General features: G+C 36.3%; 1 protein-coding gene across 2 annotated transcripts; it reads right to left on the reverse strand.

Annotated features, from left to right (window-relative positions):
• Window positions 1-1,152: 1,152 nt before the first annotated feature.
• INKA2 (inka box actin regulator 2) lies at window positions 1,153-24,484 on the reverse strand. Of its 2 annotated transcripts, none has more exons than XM_072425613.1 (2): window positions 24,079-24,484; window positions 1,153-8,179 (listed from the first exon to the last, which is right to left on the reverse strand). In XM_072425613.1, exons 1-2 carry the CDS (start codon window positions 24,112-24,114, stop codon window positions 7,199-7,201), a joined length of 1,017 nt encoding a protein of 338 aa, XP_072281714.1. In that variant the 5' UTR covers window positions 24,115-24,484; the 3' UTR covers window positions 1,153-7,198. The 2 variants fall into 2 exon arrangements, with proteins under 2 accessions (XP_072281714.1, XP_072281723.1); XM_072425622.1 differs by lacking the exon at window positions 24,079-24,484 and adding an exon at window positions 13,150-13,227.
• Window positions 24,485-25,773: the final 1,289 nt, after the last annotated feature.

A 25,773-nucleotide genomic window follows, 5' to 3' on the forward strand; every position in this document is an offset into this window, starting at 1 on the left:
CCGCAACTGCTCACTAGAGCATTTTGGCAAACACTTATGAATACATGCCAATGTCTCCTTCACAGCTGCCTGCCTGAGTTTAGCCAAAAGCTGAATTTAAAATTGCTAATAATTTGCCTCCTCTGATTCCTTTATTCCCATCATCAAAACTGATTTTTTTTTTTTAATACAAAATTTTAATTTTATTTCAATACCTTTTTTTATATGTTATAATCATTATCACCATTTTGTTTCCAATGTAGGCAAATCATGTCTAGTATCAAGGAGGGGGGGCTGGCAGAATGGTATACATAGCTTCACAAAGACATGGTAAAACCTGCCTCATGGAGACCGCTCAATGTAATGTTTACAAAGCACTGAAATCCAATGACTAAAAGCACTTAAAGTGGACCTATCACTAAAATGTTTACTTTACAGGGTAGACAACCCTTTTATAAAAAGTAAAAATTGATTAATTTTAAAGAATAAAAAATGGTCAATCCCCTGTACTTTTGTGTAAAGACAGAATGGGGGAGTCCCCCTGGATACCCACGTCACGCATCCCAGGGGGCTTCCTACTGCACCTTCTCTGCATGCGCAGAACGGGCTTCTTCCTACATGGGAAAGTTTTTAGTTTAGATCCATTCCAATGAATGAAATGGGCAACCAGGGGCAGTAAGGCTTGGGGGAAAAAGTCTAGATAATGCTGGATGTACATCAGCCAAGAATTCAGCATTTTTGTCAGTGAGGTGACCATCAGAGATACTAAAACCGTATCACTGTGCTGTGGGAAGAGCTGTGAATATCTAAGACTTTTATGGACAGAAGCACAAATCCCACATGTGTATTTAATCTGTATATTCAAATGGTTGTCAGGAATTTAATATTAAATAAAAACATCCATTAACAAGAGGCCTAAAACAGTAGCGGGGGAGTTCTATGTTAAAACACCTGGCATACACATGTAATTGAATTCTGGAACAATTCCACACATTGGTACACTAAAAAACTGAAAAAAGGGATGATCAGTATAAAACTAAGCTTCCATTGTCTACTAAGTAACTAGCTTCATCATTAATATTTTTTGGTAATACAATATTTATTTTTCTCTCAGGATAATACCATAATATTCAATATAATTCCATGTGGAAAAAAATACTCAAAGTAAAGAAATCTGCAAAAGTGCTTTTATTTAATACAATACAAAAAAATGAAGGAATATCTTATTTGATCATCACCAAGAATAAATGTAAAATTTATTGACAAGGCAAAATGACTGACAAAAAATATTTAGGAAGCAATTCAAAATGTGTACTGCTAATATAAGTTAAACATGCATAGCCACAAACATACAGTACAGAATACTAAAAACACGTTTTCCACTTTCCCAAGAACTATACATAAAAATGCTTCAACTTTTTAGTTGTTATTTTAACTGCTGTCATTTTAAACAATTAATTCCTGTGACACTAATCTCACCCCTGCACTCACTGACATGTACATTATAGATAGACTGTAGACTGATGGGTTCTACAATCAAAGATAATACCTTGGTTATTGAATATTACTCAGTAATGTCAGGATTTTCTTCTTAGGGTTGGAATGTCCCCTGTAGGCACACGTGATGTCATAACCGTTATTCACATAAGTGTGGGATGATCACTAAAGCCCCAGGCACGTCTGCTTGGAAATCAAGAAGATGATGAGGTCAACTGAGAAAGTATACATTATCCAACACTGCCTTCCGAACACAATTTACTAGCAGTTTTAAAGTATTATCCATGCTGTAATTTATTTATTAGGGAAATATTTTCGGTAATTAGCTATTTGACAGTGTATTATTCATAAAGATGATGTTTTAACTCACTATATCAGCATTGGATCTTTATTCTAGTATCATAAATATAAGGCATGTCAACAAAGCAATACTGATGCATTCAGTTTTATAATAGCTGTATTATCTAATACACTGTACTAATATTAGTATTATTATTACTGTAAATCTTATCCTATTTTCTATTGTTTTGCTTTTGATTTATATTAATTTTTGATTTATGCCTTAGGGTATGTCCACATGTTAGATTTCAGTTGCTGAAAATAATCTTTTCTGAACTTTTTCAGTGACAGTAGAACAAAGGAGCTCTGTACACACAATGCTATTCATTTATGAAGAAGTTCAGCTTCTATTTCCATCAAGAAATTTACCTAATTTCATTAATTTTACCATGTGGTCTACAACTTTTTTTACGAACATGTACGTTACTGCAAACACTGTATTGATAAAAAAAACGAATATTTGAGGAAACAACATGCTCAGACACTGCTTTGGAATGTTCAATAAAGTTCCTTCTTTCAGCAATATGGAAGTACAATTTATTGTATAGGGTGAACTTAGGTTAAAATTGAAAGAAGATCTCCTCCAGGCATTAAAACATTCCAGGACAAATATTTGGAAATCTATCCTTGAAATCACATTTGATTATATTCCTTATTATATTTTGTGGGGTTGTGTTTACAAAGGAATTATATTAGATTGATATGATCACTTTTGGGGAAAAAAATATATGGGTCCCATGTAGCTACTGTATTTTTTAAAAGAGATTGACCAATGTGAATAACTAAAGGATTATTACATAATTACATTAAAATTGTATCTGTGTGTCAGGAGGTTTGGGATAACCTTAAAAAAACAGTTGAATTGACAATCAACTTACAGAAAAAATATAAGACCAACAAAACTATTTATCAAAAATTAAATCAGTAAATAATAAAAATATCAATTTTTACCCCATGATAGGAATGGAGTTATGCCAAAATACTGTGCAAATGGGCAAAGACCTGTTTTCTTTAGAAAGAAAGTATCCAATGGTTTCGGTCAGGTGCTGACCACAATAAAACTTTTTCAGAACAGTATGGCCTTACCCAGTAACTATTTGTCAAGTACCTCCAAGCATTTATGCCACAAAGCCATACATAATACATGGTTAACATAACATTGCTCTTTAAACATAAATAAATCAGATTCTCATTTCAAGCTTGTAATAAAAATGCCAGGCACTACTGTGTAGAAAATGTCCACAGCTGCATATAGTACAACAATTCATGTACATAATAGAACTCACATTTCTTTTTACAGCTCAACAATCATTTCCTTTCATCCTTGTGTATTACAGTACAATAATAGAGATTGGGAAATGGTGGGGTGTAAGAACAAAAGTGCAAGTGTATTTTATAAAACTTGCAACAGAAATGATTTTTTCCAAATATTAACACAAACAACACAACTATTGACTACCATTAGGTTATATAAAGATGACAACCTTAATGAAAAATGATTCTACATGCATACTGAAATAATTATAGATATCTTTTACATCAGTGCTTTCCAAACTACCTCCTCAAGCACCTAACACTTTCACTCGTATGTCAGTTAGCAACAGTTTACCACACAATATTTTTTTGAGACAGTTAAATAATTTTTAAAGCAAGGCTTCATTTTTAAAATAAGCTGAGAGAAGTTTTATCTGAGTAGGTTTTAATTTCATAGCACAGAAAAAACTGGAACATTTTTTTTTCCAAAAGGAAATTACTTCAACTCTACTTTTAAGAATGCTAGTGCGTGGTTTAAATCTGTCTTATTCACTGACCTGGTACTAACATGCAGAATAGGCAATCAGATGAAGTCCAAAGTCTTTGCATGCTTGGGTCATTCAAACAATGTAATGTATATCAGCAAGACAACCAAATAAACTAGCATTTTCAGAAGAAGAGATGAGCAGTGGTAGTCTATATTTACACGTTTCCTTTAAACACTATTGTTAGTGAGGTGTGCAGTTGTTAGAATTTACCAAACTTAGCACAGAAAACGATGTATAGATAGACAAAGCCAACTTGCATATATTTGTATTTTATTTAAAAGTTTATTTAAAGATGGCCTTGATACAGTTAAATACACATACTAGAATTGCCAATCTGTCCAGCTATTTCCTAAGCCGCATACACACGTTCAATAATAGTCGTTGGAAAGGATCTTTCATGATTATTGCTATTATTGCACGATTCATGAATGAGTGCTGTACATACAGCACCGTTCTGCTCTATGGAGAAGGGAGGGGGAGAACGACAGAGCAGCACCCTGCTGCGCGCTCTTCCCCTTCCCTTGCATTAGGAACGTTAGTCGATTATCAGGCGATAACCGTTGGACGTGTGTAGGTAGCTTTTCATAACACTACAAGACAGCAGAGCTAGGTGGATGAGCTGAATTATAAAAACAGCTAGGTCATGACCTGGACCAGGCTGTGATTGGACAATAAAAAACAACAAGAAGGTAGTGATCAGTCATCCTTTTATTCCCTCTGCTCTTGTTAAAATGTTCCCTGCCATGTGCACTGATGTACAACTCAATGGCTCCTAGCTCAATCAAGTACTTGAATTGTATGTGTAGGCCATATTTTTTTGGTTTTGGATAGCGTAGTAGTAGGTTAAAACCCCTCCAGTTTTTTTTCTGCCTCTGTACCATTTGTGAAATTATCATTCCCAGTGACACAACAGCCTAAGGTGCTGAAAGTGTGCAATTATTGCATACAGCATTTATTGCTCCTGAATTAAAAGTTATGTAGTGTGTTAAAAACTTAAAGACACCCTGTGATCAATTTGAAAAATTATTTTGTATTTACTTGTAATGTGATTCTAAATTTAATAGAAACTTTGACTACTCCAGAGATTCTCTAGTGCAGCCCCTTCTCCTCTTCTGGAGTGTGTAATTACTGTGCTGGTCCAGCATTTCCACCCCTTGCCCCTCGTTAGTTTATATAACCCTAACTAAATGTAACTACTGATAAAGTACTATATAAGAGGGGTCCTCAACTCCATACAGGCTGGTTCTTGATGTACACAATATCACCATTTGTTACACCATTTACTGCTGTATGTGAAGAAATACTTAAAATATGTGCAGATCCTGGCCTTCGAAGAATGGAATCAAGAAGTCCATACTTCTTGGGTGTCAGTGGAATGACAGTTCTAAGTCTACTGACATCAATCCAAGATGCTAACAGCCAGCAGTAATTTCAGGGCTTGTGGATGTCTACAAAAATAAGGCTTTACATGTTAAACATGCCCAAATATGTTAAATACACATAATATTATGGAAAGAAATTTGATGAAAGTAATAGTCTGATACTGAGCATTTTAATGTTTGACAGTGACAGTCAGACGGTTCTGGGATCATGATAAGTTCCAGCAAATCTTGACTAGAATGTCTTCAATAACAGTGGTAATGAAATCTGGCCCTCAGACCCAGTTTCTTTCACAAAGTCACAGTATTTAGTGTTTTCATACACAGAACAGTGTTAAAAACCTATACAAATGCTAAAAAGTTGACAATGTTTACTTTAAACACAAAACAAAATTCAGACCAGTGGTATATTGATACAGTAGTGATGATTGGTGACATTCACCAAACATTGACTACAGGTGTATCTTTTTAGTGCATATATTTTATTATACAGTAATTGATTAAACGGCAGTGCATGTTTGGTAAATGTCCTGACTTTATCAAAATGTCCCTTGGTAGTATTTACCATGGAGCATTATTTAGGAAATCAACACTTGTTTGTAAGTTATTGCTCAGTTCTAGTAAATAAACTACATTTTACAAATGTACACTTTTTACATATTGCTTACTTAGTTACTTAGCAACTTTGTTCAGTTTTAAAAACTACTTTACTTGATATCTATGATGATATAGATATCATCAAAATCATATTCAGTGGAAAAATGTATACTATTTATGGCATCTCAATGGCCGTAATATTGATAAATATGATGTGGAGGTCTTCTTCTGCATGTTGGAGTCAGAAGATACAGACATAAACTAGTCAAACTGTCTGATTTATATCCGCTAATTTGTATTTTATTAACTCTGCCAACATCAGAAATTGAAAGGATATTTGTATATTTATACACCTAAACGGCCATAAAAAAACATAAAAGATGTTAGTTTTTATGGAAGATATTCTTTAACCAAGATAACGTCTACATTGTTTCATTATTCACCTTACCATCTTTTTCTAATGTAGCAATATAAGTAAAAAAAGGAATAAGGGTAAAAACTAGTCAATTCAGTAAAAACCATTACAAGTTTTTCCAATTGTTTCAGCATTAAGAAAATTGGTGACCCTACACCCACCTGTTACCTAGAATGTAATCATAATTTTAGTCATATGTGAAAAAACATGCCAGCACAGTACAAGGGATTATAAGGCTTTCAGACAGCTCATCCATGAAGGCTCTTCTCGACAGGCCAGAGCTTTAGGATTTGGCTAAATAGCAGGCAATTTGCATTGTTTTATAATTGCACTAAATGAATTGCTGGTTTGCAACATTACTTAAAAGCTTAAAGCGAAACTGAACTCTTGAACTTCCAGCTCAATATTATACTAAAAATAGTACTTTTTGCAGCTGAAATCCAGATTTTTAACTCTTGTGCTTTTTTCTAAATTGTGTTTCCATGTAATGTCCCCCCATCTTGGCTCTGACATCGCCATGTCTACTGAGGACAAGTGAAGCCACTTAGGAGCAAACTTTCCTCTAAACTTCTCTAACTTTGATAACCTGATGAGCCCCATTCTCTTGGGGTCACATGACACTTTGGAGAAGATACAGCGAGAATCAAAAAACGGTCACTGAATGGAACACTTGTAAGTCAGTGAGGTACAAGAACTTCCGATTCCATACCAGCAACAATGTACTGCAGAAAAAGAACACTTTTTGTATTTTATTTACATTTTTACACACTAGACAATATCTTGTGACAATATGCCTGTGAATAATTATTAATTGTAAATTTAGCTCAATTCCGCTTTAACCTCTCTGTAGTCATGGCAGGTTATAAGCCTGCTGAAGCTAGATTGTCAGGAATATAGTGTATTATAGCTGGGATATACAGAAAAAAATACTTCCAAGGCCAGCTTGGTTTTCTACTAACAAGTCAATGTTTATCATACAAAATACATAAAGTAAAATATAATTTACAGCAATATCAAAAAAGTTAAAAAAAGGGCAATAAGTCTTCACAGGAATTCAGCACAGCTGAATACACAGACAGAATCAGCTATTCTACTTCAATGCCCATTCAGCAATACATATTAAACAGCAATCAAACAGAAATTCAATCAAACAACCAATCAAATGGATCCAATTACTGCTTATATCCTGATTATACCCAAACTGCTGTGTTCATATCAAATCCTTCATACACACAGTTTTCTTGTCTCTGGTCATTTTTTGGACAGGGTTTTATCATTGCTATACCTTTTCTGCTAGTTTTGCCCGGTTTAATTTTTATGTCACTTTGTGATGGGAAATAAAAAACGCCTTTTTGTTTACCAGTCTTCTTACTCCTTTTAGATATCTGAGATGTTTGATCCTCATGATGTAACCAGCCTGGCTTCTCTTTTAGAAGTTTATCTCTGTCAGGCCGTACGCTTCTTAGAAACTTTTTGAAAAAGTTGGCTGTAAGGGAGAACTTTTTGTAAATCTCTTGGGACCTACTGGCATTAAGCAAGCTTTCATTCTTCTCACCTTTCTTTTCCATCTCAGGCAAATCTAGCCAGTTTCCAACAAGATCGGCAAATATATTGTCACCCAAGACAAGTGGCTGCCTGTTTCGGCTCTGTGACATAAGAGAAGATGTCCAGTCATTGGTGTCATCATATACAGATTCATCAGTACATTGCTCTTGGCCAAAATACGAATGGGGGATGTTGTTCGAATGATGGTTCTGAATGACAGCACCTGGTGTTTGTGGCTCAAATGTGGGGAACGTTTTTACCATAGGCATAACTGACGAGGATGTACATCTAATTTCAGTCTGTCTTCCTCTTCCAGACAATACCTGATGACCTAGTTTTGGGCCTGGCACAGAGACAAAGTTAAGTGAGCTGTCAGCCAACGAGCTGTTGTCTGGTTTTCCCCCACCTGCCAATGACTTCTCAGCCTGTTTGCTGGATTGATGCCTGACCTCAGAGGCTTCTCTTACACCCTGAGTTGCTCTCATACTTTGGAGATGGTTCTGTTCCCCTGAAATTTCCAGCTGCTCAAGAGCTGCCTGAACCTGGAGGAGTTTCAGTTCCTGGAGTGCTCCCATCATACAGTTCATCTGCTCTTGCAAACCTTCTCCAAATTCTCTCATTGACAGCTGTGGAATAGAACATGAGAGCTCTAGTTACATCAAGGCAGGAAGGGCAAAGTTAAAAATACATGCAACAGTATCAAGAATAAAAGGCTAATGCTGGGTTCATATAATAAAATTCTGTAGGTGAACAGACACCAAGATCAGAATGTGAGTTACGGAAAAACACACTAAAATCTTACACATTTTTATGGTAGGGTATTGAGCATTTCAAATGACTAATCAATAAGGCAATCAAACACAATTTAAGATCTGTTTGTTACTGACTATCTCAAAAAGAAGCTTTTGTCCCAAAGTCTATTCTCCATAAATCATAGAACATTCTTTTCTTTCCAAGATGTGTTACTTTGACACGATATAACTATTGGGTACACATTTATAAAACAGTAACATGTGGAATTCACCAATTATTTATTGCTGATAAATCTTCTTGGTGTTTCTTTTAAATGAAAGGGAATGAATAACTACCTATAATTGTTTGGTAATTGGCAATTTGGCAATTACTGCTTCATCAATATGACTTTTAGTGAATTACTGAATACTAATTTTATACAGTATATATAAACACATTTATTTCAGAATTTTGAAAGAATGTTAAGTAGCAGATATTAATACACATGGTTAAATTTCATTTATGGTATTAAAAACAAATAAAAAAATATATTGCTTGTAATATATTGTGCAGACTTTAAATATTTACTCCAAGATATAACTAGTGAAGTGAAAGTGAAAATGTCATCCTGATCACCAAACATTTTCTGGGATATTGGAGTTGTTGTGTAGTATATACTGATTTTTTTTCCTGTTTTCTTGTCTTCTTTTTTGTAAATGTATTTCTTTAAGAGGGGGGCTGTATTAGGTCAGGGTAACTGAAATATTCCTCTTACACTACAAGATTTTGTTATAATATAGCACAGAGCACATTTATTGAGTGCTCTATAATAGGACTGAAGACCCAGGAGATGATTGATTAGGCTCTTTGAGTTAGCACTAAATTTGCTGTTATTAACAACCACCAGTTCCAGCACCCACTGGGACCTGCCAAAGCAGTTGAGATTGGGGTCCCATTTTAAAAAAACAGGTAATTGCAGTCTCATTTTAAAATAGGACCCAGAACATAATTGACTGGGGGAGTGAACACTTATTTCCCCTCATTTTCTATGGAACCATTTAAGTAGTGTTGGGTTAAAAAATTATTTTCTTTGTAGGGTTCATTTTTTTCCAATGAAAAAACAACTAACAGTCTAATTGAAATGAAACTGTTAAACAATGTTCTGGTGAATGAATCTTTAATGCATGCATTCTACCATCAACAGTATAAACACTTATATTTCCACCCTACAGTACGGGGGGGAAAGTGATAACTGTATATAACACTGTCAGCACGCTCATTACAAATTCCCTCTCTATTAGCCTGTGCACAAGAAAGCCTTTTTATATAGCGTTACTCAAGCACATTTTTGCTAAAGGCTGAGTTAATGCTGGAGGGAAAAACATTCCAGTTTCTGAGACAGGCCTGTATGTAGAGCACAGGATATATTATTTAGTATGACCAGAATAACTATATTTATAAAAGCAAGGCACAATATTTAAAGTGGACCTACTCTCACAATGTACGTTCTTTATTCTATTGTAAGCATTATAATAATAGATAACTCCCCTGTTTATCTACATCAAAAACACTGCTTTACCTGTAATTAATAAATGTCTCTTTGTGGCATCTATGTTATTATACCAATTCCATTCTTGTGTTTGGGAACAGGTACCAGCTTCCACCACTAACAGAAACGCACTTATCATATAAAAAGACCTTTGTGTATGTACACAGAGGTCTATGTGTGTTTCAGGTAAGTCACTAGAGCAGCGGTCCCCAACCTGTGGTCTGCAAGAAAATTTTGGTGGTCCGCGGCTCTGGCCCGTCCACTCCCCAGCGGGGTCAGGAGAAGGACCGAACTTGGGGGGGTGTATATAGACACAACCCACCCACTCTCCCATCACAGGCTCAGACCTGTAATGGAGAGTGAGTGGGTTTTGGCATCATGACGTCACTCTGGGGGAAGTTTTTTCCCCTTTGAGTGTCACACAGCTCCACACAGCGCATGCACGGTCCGGAGTCCGTAAATTTAGTGGTCTGTGATGTCCAAAAGGCTGGGGACCACTGCACTAGCCTTCTTTCATTTTTGGTGGGCTTTCGCAATCGACAATGTGCGCCACAAATGATAATCGTTAATACATGTAATAAAAAACAATTTTCCAGTATAAAGGATTTTTATTGCATGTATTAACGCATATCATATGTGGAGCACATTGTGGATATCATAGAAAGCCACCAGGAAAGAAAGAATAGTTAATGGGAGTGGATGGGCACCATTTTTGTGTATGTGGCTGAGTCAGATTAAAGTGTGGTTCCCAAAAGCATCAAGTTTCATTTTGGGCACACATGAGATTACTGCGTGCCTGTGAGCAGCCAACGGCATGGTTTCAAACCCCGGATGTGAAAGGGTCCTAAAAGCATAAAATAGGCAATAAACAGCCTAAAAGGTAAAAGACAATATTTAGTGACCATCATTAATTGCAGACCTATTTCCTGTTAATTCATATCACACTTATGACTTGATTATATTTGGATTTTAACTTTTGAAGTTTACATAATAACAATTATCTCTACTGTAAGGACATTTTCCAGCACAGATGAAGAGACTGCAAATGTTCTAAAATTGTACAAAGATATCATATAGCTGATTTGTTAGCAGGCTTTCTACTATATAGTATTACTGCAGTAACAGCTTTGTAGTCTCATTCCTTCCTTCCTCTCGTTGTTCATTTGTGATTGGGTATCAAGTTTCTAACCTCAGATGTGATAATGCATGATCATCAATACTCTACGACAGCTGCCTTTGGTTTTAACTCCTTTCATTTAAAATCTTTAGTTTTGGCATTAAACTGAGGTTTGAAACATTTCTTTCCCCTCCTACTTTGACATTCTTCATTCACATGCAGGGAGGCACTCAACATTGAATTAATTATCCTGTTACAGTGTTGAACATACAGAGATGTATGGAAATCAGTAATAGGCATCTTAGATAATTTTGTAGGTCAGGCTTCACTATGTATTACTCTGAAACCAGGCAAAATAGAACATCACATGCTGCATCACAACATTGCATCTGCAAAACATCTACAAAAGTATAGTTTCTTATAGTAATTACCTGTATAAGTCAATTCTTATGTAAAACGTGATTTGTATTTCCAGTTTAAGTATAAAAGTAGACAAAGTAAGACCATGCAGTGGAAAGGGAAACCACCTGACACATTGGCCCTGATTTATTAAGGCTCTCCCAGGCTGGAGAGAATACACTTTCATCAGTGAAGCAGGGTGATCCAGCAAACCTGGAAAGGATCTGGTCCAGGATTCAAAACATTTGCTAGCAAATAGCAAATGACTGTGAAAAATCAATTCCAGGTTTGCTGAATCCCCCAGCTTTACTGATGAAAGTGTGTGTTCTCCAGGCTTGGAGAGCTTTATAGCCAATGTATATTATCTTCCCTTCAGTGAAGTAATTAATTTCAAATAGTTTGGCAAACTTTTTAAATTCTTTGCCAGGTTCATAGGCATCAGTGACCTTTGTTCTTGGGGCTTTGGAGAGCTTCTTCAGAAAAGCAAACACAAGATGCTGATTACCTGGTCTTCAAATAAGACAACTTCCACATGCATGCTACCGAAGGCTGCATACACACCTGCAATAATTGTCTTTCACGATCCTTTTCAATAACAAACTACTGCACGATACATGAACGAGTGCTGTACATATAGCACCATTCTGCTCTATGGAGAGGAAAGGAGGCGAACTATGGAGCGGCACCCTGCTGCGCTCTCTCCCCCTTGACTTGCAATACGATCGTTCGCCATCCTTCGTCCATGAATCCGCCAGGACGATGGACGACTGGCGCTGTACACACGCCTGATTTTCATCTGATATCGGCCCAGAGCCAATTATCAGACGAGAACCATTGCAAGTGTGTACGTAGCCTTAGAAGGTCCAAACTATTGACAATCTGGAACACCCTGTGTTAATTTCATAGATTTGAAGTGATGTATAGGGTGTATCTAGTTTTCCATTTGAGAAATCTATATTTTTTTTTAGCTTAGATTATAGTAATGAATACACATAATAATTTTGTGTGTCACATGTTCATAAGTTCAATAAAATCCTTACTGGGTTATTTATTGCTAATTTTGTTCTACTGGGAAAGTTTCATTTCCCTTCCTGATGAGAATGAACAACTGGAAATGAGAGGAAATCTTCTCAAAGTGAGGGCAATTGTCATCTTAGATTCATATCACCAGAACATGTATCCCCATTAAACGAATCCCTCACCTCCTGCTCTTATAACAATCCCTACCATCTGACTTGGTCATTGATGATCATCAAGAGGGGTGAATTTCCCCAACAGGAACACAACAGCAAAATATACTTGACAGGTCTAATCCCTTCTCCACTTCTAAAAACATATTTTGCCATTATATCTATTTAAATAAAGGTATATTGTTACAGTAGAATTTGCATATTTTCTACATTTTGTAGAAAAGATCACCATTTTGTTTTACAAATTAATATTATTATTATATTGTAGTTATACAGCATTAAAAAATCTTCTTTGCTAAGACAATGTTCATTAACTATTTATCCTTCCAGATAGGATTGTAATAAAAAGAAAGGGAAAATTCCATTGACATTTCTAAGCAAGGTGCTATAAGTCTCAGTATACCTTGAAGACCAAACAATTTGTCCATTACTGTGTGATGTATACTTAATAGTCCCCAGTTTTTAGCATTCATACAAGTTGAATTTTTGTTTGCTCTGTCTGTGGCCAGTTGGCTCCTACAAACATTTTTAGGTGACTAGGAACAAAAGATGATGGCAAATCTGCATCTACATTTAAACTAAATAGCCAAAGATTGAGTTAACACTTACTCATTCTGATAGCTGTCATTAGTCCACTTTGCAGATATTATGTTTTCATCTATTCCCCTTCAAGATCCCTGATACATTCCCCCTGCAAGTGACAGTAATGCTGACTGTCATTATCCAGTCCCTCCCGATTAGGCACAGGCTGGCAACTTAACTCGTTCCAACCCAAGTAATTCTATTGTAAATGGAATAGTAATGAGAGAATGCAACACAACATAAAATGAAAACAGTATGATAAATTCTAAAAAAGTAACATGTATAATAAAACAGTATGTCCTTTTGATAGAGTGTTTTACTTATTTAAAATATAAATATCTGCTAATAATTAAAGGTAATTAATTTCTAATGCAATATGAATGTACCAGTACAATATCGAAAGGGTTTCCAATGAGACAGGTAAAGTAGAAAAGTAAAGGGCAGTTTAAAAACTGCACTGAAAAAAATATAAAAAAATGCATTGGTGGCATTGATAACAAGACAGGCACTTGGTCACAAACATGCATTTGGGAGGCTACAACTAGTGAAAGAGTGAATGGTGGTCTTAAACGTATGTCCAGTCGTAACCCAGATTTTACCCCAAACCTTCTTTTTCTATTCTACCCCATGTACCTTGTTCCTGTTTTTAGTACTTTTTGTGACATCATCACCAGGCTTGTAGATCTGGTTTTGGTAGATCTTCTCCTAATGAAGTAGGCATGCCCCCTCCAGAACTACATCTTCCAATTTCTCATAGTGAATGATCCGGCTCCTAGGAGTCAAAGTAGCAGCATTGACTGCTGGGTAGCAAATGAATATATATGTGTGGAGAAGGACGGATAGGGGTGGGAGAAAGTCAGGTTCCTGTAGGCCAGCAGGCGAAGCTGACAAAACTTCCTGGAATTTAAAGTGCTGAAAAGCCACTGTACTGTAGCTATACATGAGCTTTAAAGATGACAGCTGGAATGTGATTGGCTGCTGTAGAAAACACGACTCTACTTTCCATGAAACTTAATATGTAAGACTAAACATGTTTCCTTGCAATACCATAGTTTAGTCTTTCTCTTCTCAGAATACTCACATTCAAAGCAGAATGTCATGTCCATGTGTGTGCTCACCATTACCATACTTTACGTACACATTCCTTTTTTTTATTTTATAGCAAATTCAGATTTTTATTGTCTGATATGAAAATCCACTGGGTAGTTTGTATTGGATGAAATACTACTGTCAATGTCAGGTGCAGGTCCCCAATAATTAAAATACACCTAAGCGTTTTATTCCACTGAGCACAGGTCCATACAACAGCCACCTCCAGGTTCACACACTGGTCACACTGTTATGAAAATAATTTTTGAGGTTGTGTGCCCCAACTTTTACTGTTCTTCATGCCTTCCTCATACCAGCTAATATGAAGTGTCACATCACTATATCAATGTAATAGCATAGGTGAAAGAAAAAAAATCAAGTGTGACCACATAAAATCTAGTTTCTATTTGCATAACAGAGAATGAAAAGTTTGGTATTTGTATCCTTGAACATGAGAAAAGAATTCAGGGATACAAGGTGCCTAGTCTATAGACTTGGGGCTGCTACATTAATTCATACATTACTGTAGCTGAATCGTTTTTGGTTCCACTATATATGTGCTATAACAATGGTGAATACATTTTGTCTTGTACATATGCTGACATTTTTTTCTCTTTTTGTTTCTTTTTTTGTGTTGAAATGGGCTTCCAATTTAATATACAGAGTCCTAAATAACTGCTTGAAATTCATTTGTTTGCTCTTTAATGAATAAAGCACATCACTTTCCGTAGTGTTTCTAAGAAGGTGAAAGCTGTTGCAACAATGAAGAGGTTAACTTGCTTTGACATCTTGTGATGAGCTGAGCTTCTATGGCAAAAAGCCAGCTCTAATACCCACTCATCAAATGCTCAGCATGTGCTGTCTGCTTCATTAGCCTGCAACCTCCCTCCTGTCAAGGGGCTAAGTAAAGAACTGAATTTTGATTGGCTCAGTGAGGGACCTGTAACCATATGTCATCCAGCCAGGACCCTGAGATCACACATAGTAATGATGCATTAACTCTGATGCTTAAAAGAGAAGGGAGTCAAGCTCTAGAATACTCAGAAAAGTGGTTTGCATGACTACTGCTGATAGAAATTTAGACGATTAGTCCGAGGAGTTTGTATGGAAATGGTTGCAAAATATTGTCTTTGTATTAAAGAGATAAAAAATTATCAGTAACATTTTTACTTTGGTGAATCAATGCAAAAGCTAACTGTTAATGTAGTCTGGATACAGGGGAGTAACTTCATATCAATGATCCCTCCAAGTTAAAAAAATCTTCCCATCACTGAAAACTCAAGAATCCCTACAAACATGCTGGGTGTCCCTTTGACAAAGGGCATGATTTATTAACGCTCTCCAAGGCTAGAGAGAATACACTTTCATCAGAGAAGCTGGGTGATCCAGCAAACCTGGAATGGATTTCCTAAAAGTAATTTGCTGGATCACCCAGCTTCACTGATGAAAGTGTATTCTCTCCAGCCATGGGGAGCTTTAATAAATCAGGGCCAGAATTTGACCTTCCTGAAATCCTGTCCATTTGTGACTCAGGAGAGGAACAGCCAGGGCAGCTGCACTTCCTCGAGGAGCATGCAGCTTTGTAGAAATGCAGTAATGTTGCCATGTGGTGGTTGTGGCATTTGAGATTGCAATTGGGGCCATGCAGGATAAAGCAGACAAGCGACCCCCAAGTTTTGTGGGGGTCGCCGAGGTGAGTTATACTCATCTGTATAGTAAAAGTTGAATATTTGTTCATATGCCACAGATTTCCAGACAACTGGATCTCTTGGCTTTGTACCCTTTGTACCATGTATATCAGTGGATAATAAAACAATGATGTGTCGTCTTACAAGTGAAAAGCATTTTATAGCTGGTTAAATGTGACAAATAAGATCCAGATGTCTTGTCTTCTTTTGGTGAAAATGTAAAAATAAACCACATGTGTTTGAATGCAGCTGTAACACATTGTGGGAAAGGAATGACATGAGGAAATTCAGCAAAAACCAATAGCAAACTTTATGTCAAGTTACCAAGCCTAGAATTGGAGGATATCCTACTTAGAAGTAGTAATCAAAAAATAGTTCATCCAACTCAGGATGCACTGGTTGGATCTCTATATTTCTAGACTAGTTAGTGTGACACACAAAAGCGGATAGGATAAAATGAATAAAGCTCAGTACAGGATAAGAATTAGGAGATTTAGTAAAGTGTCATGGTCAATCTCAGCTTGTTCCAGCAACCCAGAACACTAGTAACAGGTACAAATTTAAGTATGCCTATTTGAAAAAGATTCCTGCATTACTTTATTTGTTGTGGTTTATACCACACTGATCTCCTGTGTATGTAACTCATACTATCATGCACATGTGTCAACAAAGCTACAATAAAATATATGTTGTATGCTAAAAAGTCAACATTTCCACCTAGAAAAAAAGAGAAATGCCATTACAATGTTCTGTTCGTCCATAAAAAAGTTGGGGGTTGAAAGCACCGGCAATGGAATAGTGCTATGGTCACATCAGTCATAAATTACTGGTATTCCCTTTAATCTAAGCCAAGCATCTGAAACTGTTTAAAGAATGGCGATTCATCTTTCCAGTTTCAGTAGCAAGATAAGCATGAATATAACTGATTGATTTGGAAGTAGAACATCACTTAACCTTTCTCCTCAACTCATGTAAGCACTTTCCTCATAGTGTAGGTTGCCATTACTTTTAGGTAAATCTAAGCTCAGAAAAGGTTAGGATTGCTTTGTAGTATCTTATGGCATAATTACAGAATTTGATGCATTAGATCTATGGTCAGGTGACATTGCAAAATCAGATCATGATCAAAATGACATGCAAATATATGGTTATAAAATGTGCTACTTCTTAATAAGCAACTCTGGCAATGCAGCATTCTCTGCCACTCTCAGGTTCCTAGTGCAATGAAACACAAAACCCCTTTAAAACCCACTACAGCCTTCCGAAAATAAAAAGATTTATGGGCATGTCAGAGAAAGAAATATCCTTGTGTGTTTCATTGTATTCAATGCACCTTACTGTTTACCATTGGTCAAATAACATTTATTTGATAAGAGGGAAAAACAAATAATATAAAAAACTAAATGAAAAAAAAAAATATAAAAACCACTGCCCAGAATGAATAATAAATGATGACAAATATTTAAAACTGTGAGACATTTTCTTACTGCTTATTTTGTATTCATTTTTAAAACTTTTATCAATATACAAAACTAAATCAAGGTTCCAGTGAACCAACAATTATGCCCTAACAATACAGCTTTAATAGAATCTGGAATATATTGGAATGGGTTTCAAAACCAAGATGGTAGGTGATGCAAATATTTGTGCAGAAGGGATAATAAAAAGCCATGTGTTTATACTTATTTGCAGAGCACACTTCACATGCTTCACAAACTTCACATGCTCTAAAATGAATTATTACTTTGAAAGTTTCTTTCATGTGCTCTTTTTATTTGTACTGATGTTCTCTACCCACAAGATCAATAAAAGGTTTATTACGGCTCATATTCAGTGTTCTCAAAACTTCAAAGATTTCACATATCTGTAGAAATACCTTTATATATATATATATATATATATATATATATACATATACTCATTCACACTTATTTTACATTCCATCCGTCCTTGGCATAAAACTAAATAAGCTTTAAACTTTAAAAGAAATAAGATTTCTGGCATAATAATCAAATAGTAATAGTAAGCAATAAGTAGAAATCTCTAATTGCTTTCGTTATTTTTTATCCATTTTGTTTTACTACTTGTATGAAATACCTGTTTAACCAATACACAAATATATGTTTGGTAACGTTTGGGCCTGAAAGATTAATTATATTCATACAGACCATAACATATACTGCCTCAAGCAGTGCACTAAGCATTTACATACAGATTATATTCTATGTATAGAACTGTAACGTGATAGTGACTTTGGAAGATATGCCAAATGTTAGGGTGGGAAAGTGCCTAAGAGGCAGCTTTGTAGAATGTATTGCCATTGATCAGCTCTTAGCAGTATCAATTTTCACCATTAGCAGCCTGACAAAGACAGATTTAGTTTCTTTAGCAGATGCGCATTGTTACACATTGATTTTTTTGTAGGTCAGCAAAGAACACATACTGTAGGAGAGTATGTACAGCAAATTTTTTAGCTTTATTTTAAAACTAATTGATAAAAATATTTTAACAAATTTCATCTTTGTCCATATTATGCTAAAAAAAGATCGTCATAGATCCCAGGTAGGAACTGTGCTTATATGGACTCCACAGGGTGTATATGGAGTGTTTTAGGAGGGATATATAGGCCATAGTGCCATAGTTCCCGTGGTCCTTAATTCCTACCTCTTAGTGTTATACAGAGGAACTGTAACTTTACTGCTTGTCACTAGGAATATATGTAGGAAGGAAATCACGCGTGATTCCTCAAATCTGACCACTTCCAGTATTATGGCTACATAAACCCAACGACTATTGTTCATAGCAGTGTGTGAAGTTATGGAAATCCCAACACTCTCCACACTTTTGCAGCACCACCCTTCCCGTCCATACTATGCTCTCTGGAACCTGTCACCGTATTGTCCATGTTCAACACAGTATTCTGTGAAAGCCCCTTCATTGTCTGCACTGCATTATCTTTCCACTCTTCTCTTGAGCTATGTAAAGAGGGTAAATCTCTGTCCCTGGAAGAGATTTTTCTGGAGTGCTGTACACACAGCGCTGTTTACTTCCATTAAGAGGAAAGGGGGAGGACAAGTGGGAGACACCCCGCTGTGTCCTCCTCTATAGGATATGACAGTAGTTGTCCCTCATTTGACTTTTAGTGATTCATCACAGAAGATCACTAAAAGACATCAGAGGAGCTCTGCACAGATATACAATCACACAATCATTCAACTCGGACGACATTTATCCAGCATGTGCACAAGGTTTTACTGTCCACAGTAACTTTATTATCAAGTCTTTCTCACTGTCCACATTACTTCGTGATCACATCTGCTTCTATTCACATAGCACTTCACACTCTTTTATTCCATGTGTACAGTGTTGTAAAGCAACTCAAAGACTGCAGCTGCTGCTTTGTTACTGCTTTTGTGTTTCAGTGTCCTTTGTCCTTGTATTTTTAACTAAAGAAAAAAATTATCAAAAAAGGCAACTTTGAACAAAATCCATAAATTCAAAAGTACTAGCACTGGATCTAATCCTAACTTTAAAACCTAGTTAGTCCATGACCTGAAACAACTGTGTAGCCGGTGAAGTCTACATGCTTGTTCCTGGTCAGTGACTCTCCGTTGTGTAGCCATGATCAGGATGACAGCCCTTATGCCATCTCCCATATTTCTATTTTTACAAGTTTTTTTTAGATACCAGTCCAAGATGCCTTTAATATGTTAAGTGAAAGCTGCATGGCAGTATTAGCTTGCTTTGATGATCTTTTCTTCCAGAAAATGGGTATAGTGCTGGTTTACCAGTTTTTGGCAGTGATCCGGCATGTAATCTCCTCCCCAGAAAATATACTTATGCAAATGATTAAACTTGGAGGAGGTTAATTAAGCCCTTCAGACCGTATGCAAATCCTGCATACAGCTTCACTGCTGTGACTCTGCAGGGCATGTCAGAATGTGTTTATCATCCTATTTATGAGTAGATGTGTGGCTAAGACTTGAATTTGTTGAAGGCGATTTCAAAAAGAAAAACATTTTGTTGTAATACAGATTTCTCAATATACAAAATACTTGAAAAAAAGGGTTCAATAATAAAACCTAAATTGTTGCAATTTAAAGGACAAATGTGTAAAAAGCTAACAAAAAAAGGACAAATGTTGAGCATCCCTTCAACAAAACATTTCAATTGCAATCAACATACTTATGTTCATAAAAGTTCCCAGTATACTGAGTTTTAGGACAATTCTGTCATATCAGATTATGAAACCATGAAGAAGACCGTACTAAACTCATAAGAGGGCAGAAGTGTTCCCGATAGAAAAATGAAAGTCTGTGGAGACAGGAAGAAATCCTTGGAAGGCCTCAGGCAAGACATTTGGAACAGCTTGCTTTAAAAGGTAAATTATTGGATTAAATAGAGAAAAGTCGAAGAAATGTATTCTTGTTTTTTTTTTTTTTTTTTTTTTTTTAAAGCAGAATCAAAATTCAATTCTTCTTTGGGATAGCCTTTTCTTCAAACATTTGATGACTATTAAGATCTTGACAACCCTGACACACTGCATACTGTCACTGAATTTTTCTACTAACCAGCACCCCAACCACTGCTTCTCTGACTCTGAACTGTCCTGCTTCTTGTCACCCCTACACCCCAGACCTTCCTTCCAGCCAGCACCTATTTTTATGCTTCCCATCACCCCAGAGACTGTACCTTTTTTTTGCCAGGCAGCACCCGCCGATAATGCACCCCAAAACCCCAGACATTGCACCTTTCTGCCATCCGGAACCCCAGATGCCGAACCTTTCTGCCAGTCACCACCCCTGACACTGCATTCCAACAAAATTAACCCTTTTTTGGGGCCAGCAACTCTACCACTGAGTACGTCACCATTGTTCCCCTTGTAACTACTTCCCCCCTGTGATCATTGCAATGACATGCAAAGAAGAGTTTCTAGACCTGGAGTTTCTGGGCTCTCTGCCTACCTCCTCCAAACATTTTCTCAAGTTCAGTCCTTCTTTGAAAATTAGTCTCCCTGCCTGTGCACATGTTTGTGTCGCTGGAGGAAGGAAGAGTTGGTGTAGACTTCTAGACTCAAGGAAGAAAGAAGCCAAATGCTAAGAAGTTACTAAAAGCTGACTCTAGCTTTTTCTATTACTAGTACTAGTAGGCATGGGCGGATTTTCATTCCCGATCTTGTAACACAATTAGATTTGAAGTGAATCTAAGGGAATTCAGCAATTGGTTGTGCATGGATTTATTCTGTTGGAAAATAAAACAGAAACATGTGTGCAATGCTTTGGTACTCAATTGCAATCGTTAAGGTTAATCCACTGGAAAATTAGAAAACCTTAAGAAAACTTCCAATCTTTAAGAAATCCATAAACCAAATTAACTCATTATTCTTTTTTTTTTAGTGAGAGTTTAATTTCAGATGCAACATCACCATTTATCACTGCTCCCTCCTAAACAATTGTACCCTCCCAATTATTATTTAAACATGAAATCATATTTGGCTGGAACAAAGGAGGAAATCTAGAATTCCATTTTGGTTCTCATATTCCTCTTTTATAATACGTATAGTATTTAACAAAGCCAAACAGAGCAAATAGGAGAAGTTCATTGTTGGGTTATACGCACGCTTTAAAGCTTTCAATGCGTCTAGTGCTTTTTGTGAAAGTGATGTAGGAATGTCCTACTATAGCAGTTGTCCTAGTCCATCACAAAAGACGTGGAATGTTCTGTACATGTGTTTAGATTTCTCATTTGTAAAGCTCTCTCACCCACCACACATCAGAACAGGTGCATGTAGACTTGAAAGTATCTAAACATAGACAGTTCAATTCCTTTCCCACAATCTCTTTGTTGTCTGCCCTGGTGTGCTGACTGTGTTAAGGTGAAATAAGGAAAACTTTGCTATTTTAACTTTCATATACTAACAATGTTTGTTATTTTGTTATTCTATTTAATGTGAGTCCAAGGCATTCCAATGCAATGTTATCATTCTCTACCATTGTATAACAATGACACTAATATAAATGGTCATTTTAAAGGTAGGTCTCAAAACTAAACATGCTTTGTACCATAAATAAATTATTTTTTTTTTTTGGTTTACAGTGCTGGGAAGATTAAAGATGTGATGGGAACACTTTGAACATTCCCTCTGTGTAACATGCATGTATTCTGTGAATGATGGGTCTCAATAGCTGCTGTACAATAAAAGTACTGTGTATTAACCCTTTTATGGAAATCTAGGAAACAAACAGGAATTGTGGGATACATTTCTTCACAAAGTTTTTTAGGATGACCTTACATAAGATCCAAATATCTCAGTGGTTATTCTCTTACTCAGACTTTGACAGCTGTCATGGGCTGTCTGAAAACTTCTATTCATCTCTATGTCAAGGTAAACACAGGAGGTACACCACATGTCCAGAAACACAGAAATGCCATTTATTGTAGGGATAATCTGCAGACAGCAATTGATAGTTTTCAAAGTCTGTGCAGGAAATCCAACAGTATGGTGCTCTGGATTTAATGAACAATAAACCTGGAAGAAGCCACATTGAATACTCATTTGGATGTTTAGACACAAAGTAATATGGAGCTCTGTGATTTCTTACAGCTTTTTTACAGCTTTTTTACAGCTTTATGGATAGGAGTCACATTTATTCATGAAATACACCCAAATACTGTTATGATTAAATGGTAATAGCAGCATGAATTTCATACATGAGAACTATAATATTTAAATTATATGACCCGGATTTATTAAGGCTCTCCAAGGCTGGAGAGAATACACATTCAGAGGTGAAGCTCGGTGATCCAGTAAACATTGAATGGATTTCTTAAAATCATTTGCTATTTGTTAGCAAATGTTTTTAATCCTGCACCAGATCCATTCCAGGTTTGCTGGATCACCTAGTTTCACTTCTGAAAGTGTATTTTCTCCAGTCTTGGAAAGCTTTCATAAATCAAGGCCAATATGTCATTCTTTTGAAATATATGTAAAACCAAACTTTTTTTGATAACATAACAGAAGGGTTACAATTTCTATTAGGGTAATTTTTGCTGCCTGTGTCCATCAGGGAATATTTCCTTTCACTTCCTGTCCCGGAGATGCCACAGGAAATAAGAGGAAATCTCTGTAAAGTGACCAACTTAAAAAAACAGGTTTGGTGATTTGGAGACAATTTCATCTGCCTTGATGATGACAGTCACCAAGATAGATGGAGGGATGAATTTCCCCAAGAAAGAACCAACAGTATTAAAAACCTGATAAAGGGTCCCCCCTCCTCTCTGCTATCCAAAACAGGAAAAAAGACTTTAAATGCACTATAAGAAAGTATAGGCTGTTATTTTATGCATGGAATGTTTTCTAAGGATTCAGTAGTATGGTATGAAAGAAACTGCTGTCAATTCCTGAATACCAGGAGGATCACAGAATACGTTCATATTCAGGATATTTTATACTACTTTATATACTATGTATTATTAATAAATTCTTCAATAACATCTATTAAGATACACTCAGCCAGTAGCATTTTGATGGGAGTTTAGAATTACATTTGGTAAAGAAATTCCTGAACTGCTGTAAGAAGAATTAATTTGTAAACATACATCTCTTGTCATTAATAACATAGACCCCCCCCATACGGTTTCGGTAATTGTTTGATTTGGTTCTTTCCATTTATTCAGCATGCTTTGGGATAATAGCTTCTTGCCTTTGTTTTAAGAAGATACTGCATATATGATGAGCTCAGCACAACATTTTAGTCTTTCTTTGTTTTTATTGATGAGGCATGAGATAAGCAATGACAGCACATGTTCATTTTTATGCCAACCATGGAATTCCTCTTTTAAAGGACAAGCTTTGCAATCTAACACACTGTTCACTGACACACCTCTTTGTGCTTGCTTGGAAGTTCAAATGGTCAACAGAAATGTTTAAAGCAGAGATTATTAGTAAACAGGATTTATAAAGCAGCAACATATTATGCAGCAATGTACATTAAATAGGGATCATTATGAATTCCTAATATCTATGCAACACATTTCATTTTTTTACATATATTTTTACATTTGGATCAGACAGCTTGTAATTCAGATTTATGTAATGCTACAAATCAGATGAATATTGTAAAGATATATTGACAGATAAAAAAAGACTGATAGGAATTGACTGTAAAAGAATTCTTACCAGCTCCTGCTTAAGCCTGCGAAGGTACTGGTCCATGTTTGCTTCTTCTGCAACTAGTAACAAAAGTCCATTTGTTCTGTATGGTCTTTAGGTCTTTCTTTTCATTCAATAACCCAGCATGGGTTCTCTATGTTAAATCCAGCCTTATTTAATTTAAACTTGTAGAATACTTAAAGGTATGCTACTGAAAAATGTTTTAAAATGCTCAAGAAGCCTAATTTCTAAGAGATCAGTGACCAGCACTCCAGGCTTCTGTTGATCTGATGTCTAATGTTGGTCCTGTAAGATCTGCAGCTCTTGTAGCAGTTTAGAAAAGCTAGTTACAGCAGCTGACATGCTGCTCTCTGATCTTGCAAATCTTCCCTAGAGCAGGGAGCAATGAATAGGGATAACTGCTGCTCTAAGCAGCCAATAGAAGCCAGTCCCTACTGATGTGTAGACAAGCCCTGGCTAGATTTGTCCTATCAGTTATTAACATGAAGCCACAAGAGGGAGTAGCTAGAGCACACTGATTTTACAATGCATTTTCTGTGAATGCTTCTATAAAATTAATTCATCTCTGGACAAATACTAATCAAAAGTAGTAATGTTGTCCTAAAGAATGACTAAAATTTCATATAAGCTTTAACATAGAAATGCAATTTCAATATTTGTCTGCATTTCCTTAAAAAAATGTACCCAAAATTTACCTAAAAACTCAAAATCAGCACATAAAACCTCAATACAAAATAAGTAATTTTACCTACATTAAAGTAGATGTAAACTTAATGGCAATAACTAATGGCATAACTAAATGGCAGTTCCATAAAGTGTGGTATATCATAAACAGATGACCCTTTTTTTTAAATATTGAATGATACTTCCCCAACCTTCTAGATCAGGGGTGTCAAACTCAAATACACCATGGGCCAAAATGAAAAACCAAGAATAAGTCACAGACCAAACTTGAAACTGAAATAGAACTGCTGTGGACTTAATGTTATGAGTGGCTGGAACTCCCTCTTCACTGAATTAGCACCTCTACTACGATTCACTGTGTCTATAAAACAGTCCAAAGCGGGGCCACACATAGGCAGAGAGGCCGCTGGTCTATAGACGCGAGTGATGCCGGGAATTGTAGTAGCAGCGCTATTTTATTACAGCAGCAGGCCAGCTGAAATTCATATTTAGGATTTCTTTGGAGGCCAAAAAAAGGACATTGCAAGCCAGATTTGCGAGCCAGAGCTTGACACCCCTGTTCTAGATTGTAAGCTCTTCGGGGCAGGGTCCTCTCCTCCTCCTGTGTCACTGTCTGTATCTGTCTGTCATTTGAAACCCCTATTTAATGTACACTGCTGTGTAATATGTTGGCGCTATAAAAATCCTGTTTATTAATATTATTAATTAAAATACTTGTTTTAATGTTTTTCCACATGTAGACCAGGCTTTTTGGCTGCATGGGTAAATGGCATTTTAGGCTGTTTTTCTGTTGATGGACCATGTTTGACTTGTTGAAACAGGGTCAGGCTGAGGAGCAGGCAGCAAACAAAACACCTGGGCCACTTTAACAGGGGAAGGGTGAAAATTAGGCAGACCTACAGTATATGCTGCTAAAGTGGAAGTAAACTGAAAAAAAAACCCCACTCTTTACATCTTTACTTTTGCAGATCCGCTGATTCTTCTGGAGCTTTCCTGGATCAGGTTCCACGTCAACCT

This window comes from Pyxicephalus adspersus, chromosome 1, assembly GCF_032062135.1.
Source record: "Pyxicephalus adspersus chromosome 1, UCB_Pads_2.0, whole genome shotgun sequence".
Lineage (NCBI taxonomy): Eukaryota > Metazoa > Chordata > Amphibia > Anura > Pyxicephalidae > Pyxicephalus > Pyxicephalus adspersus.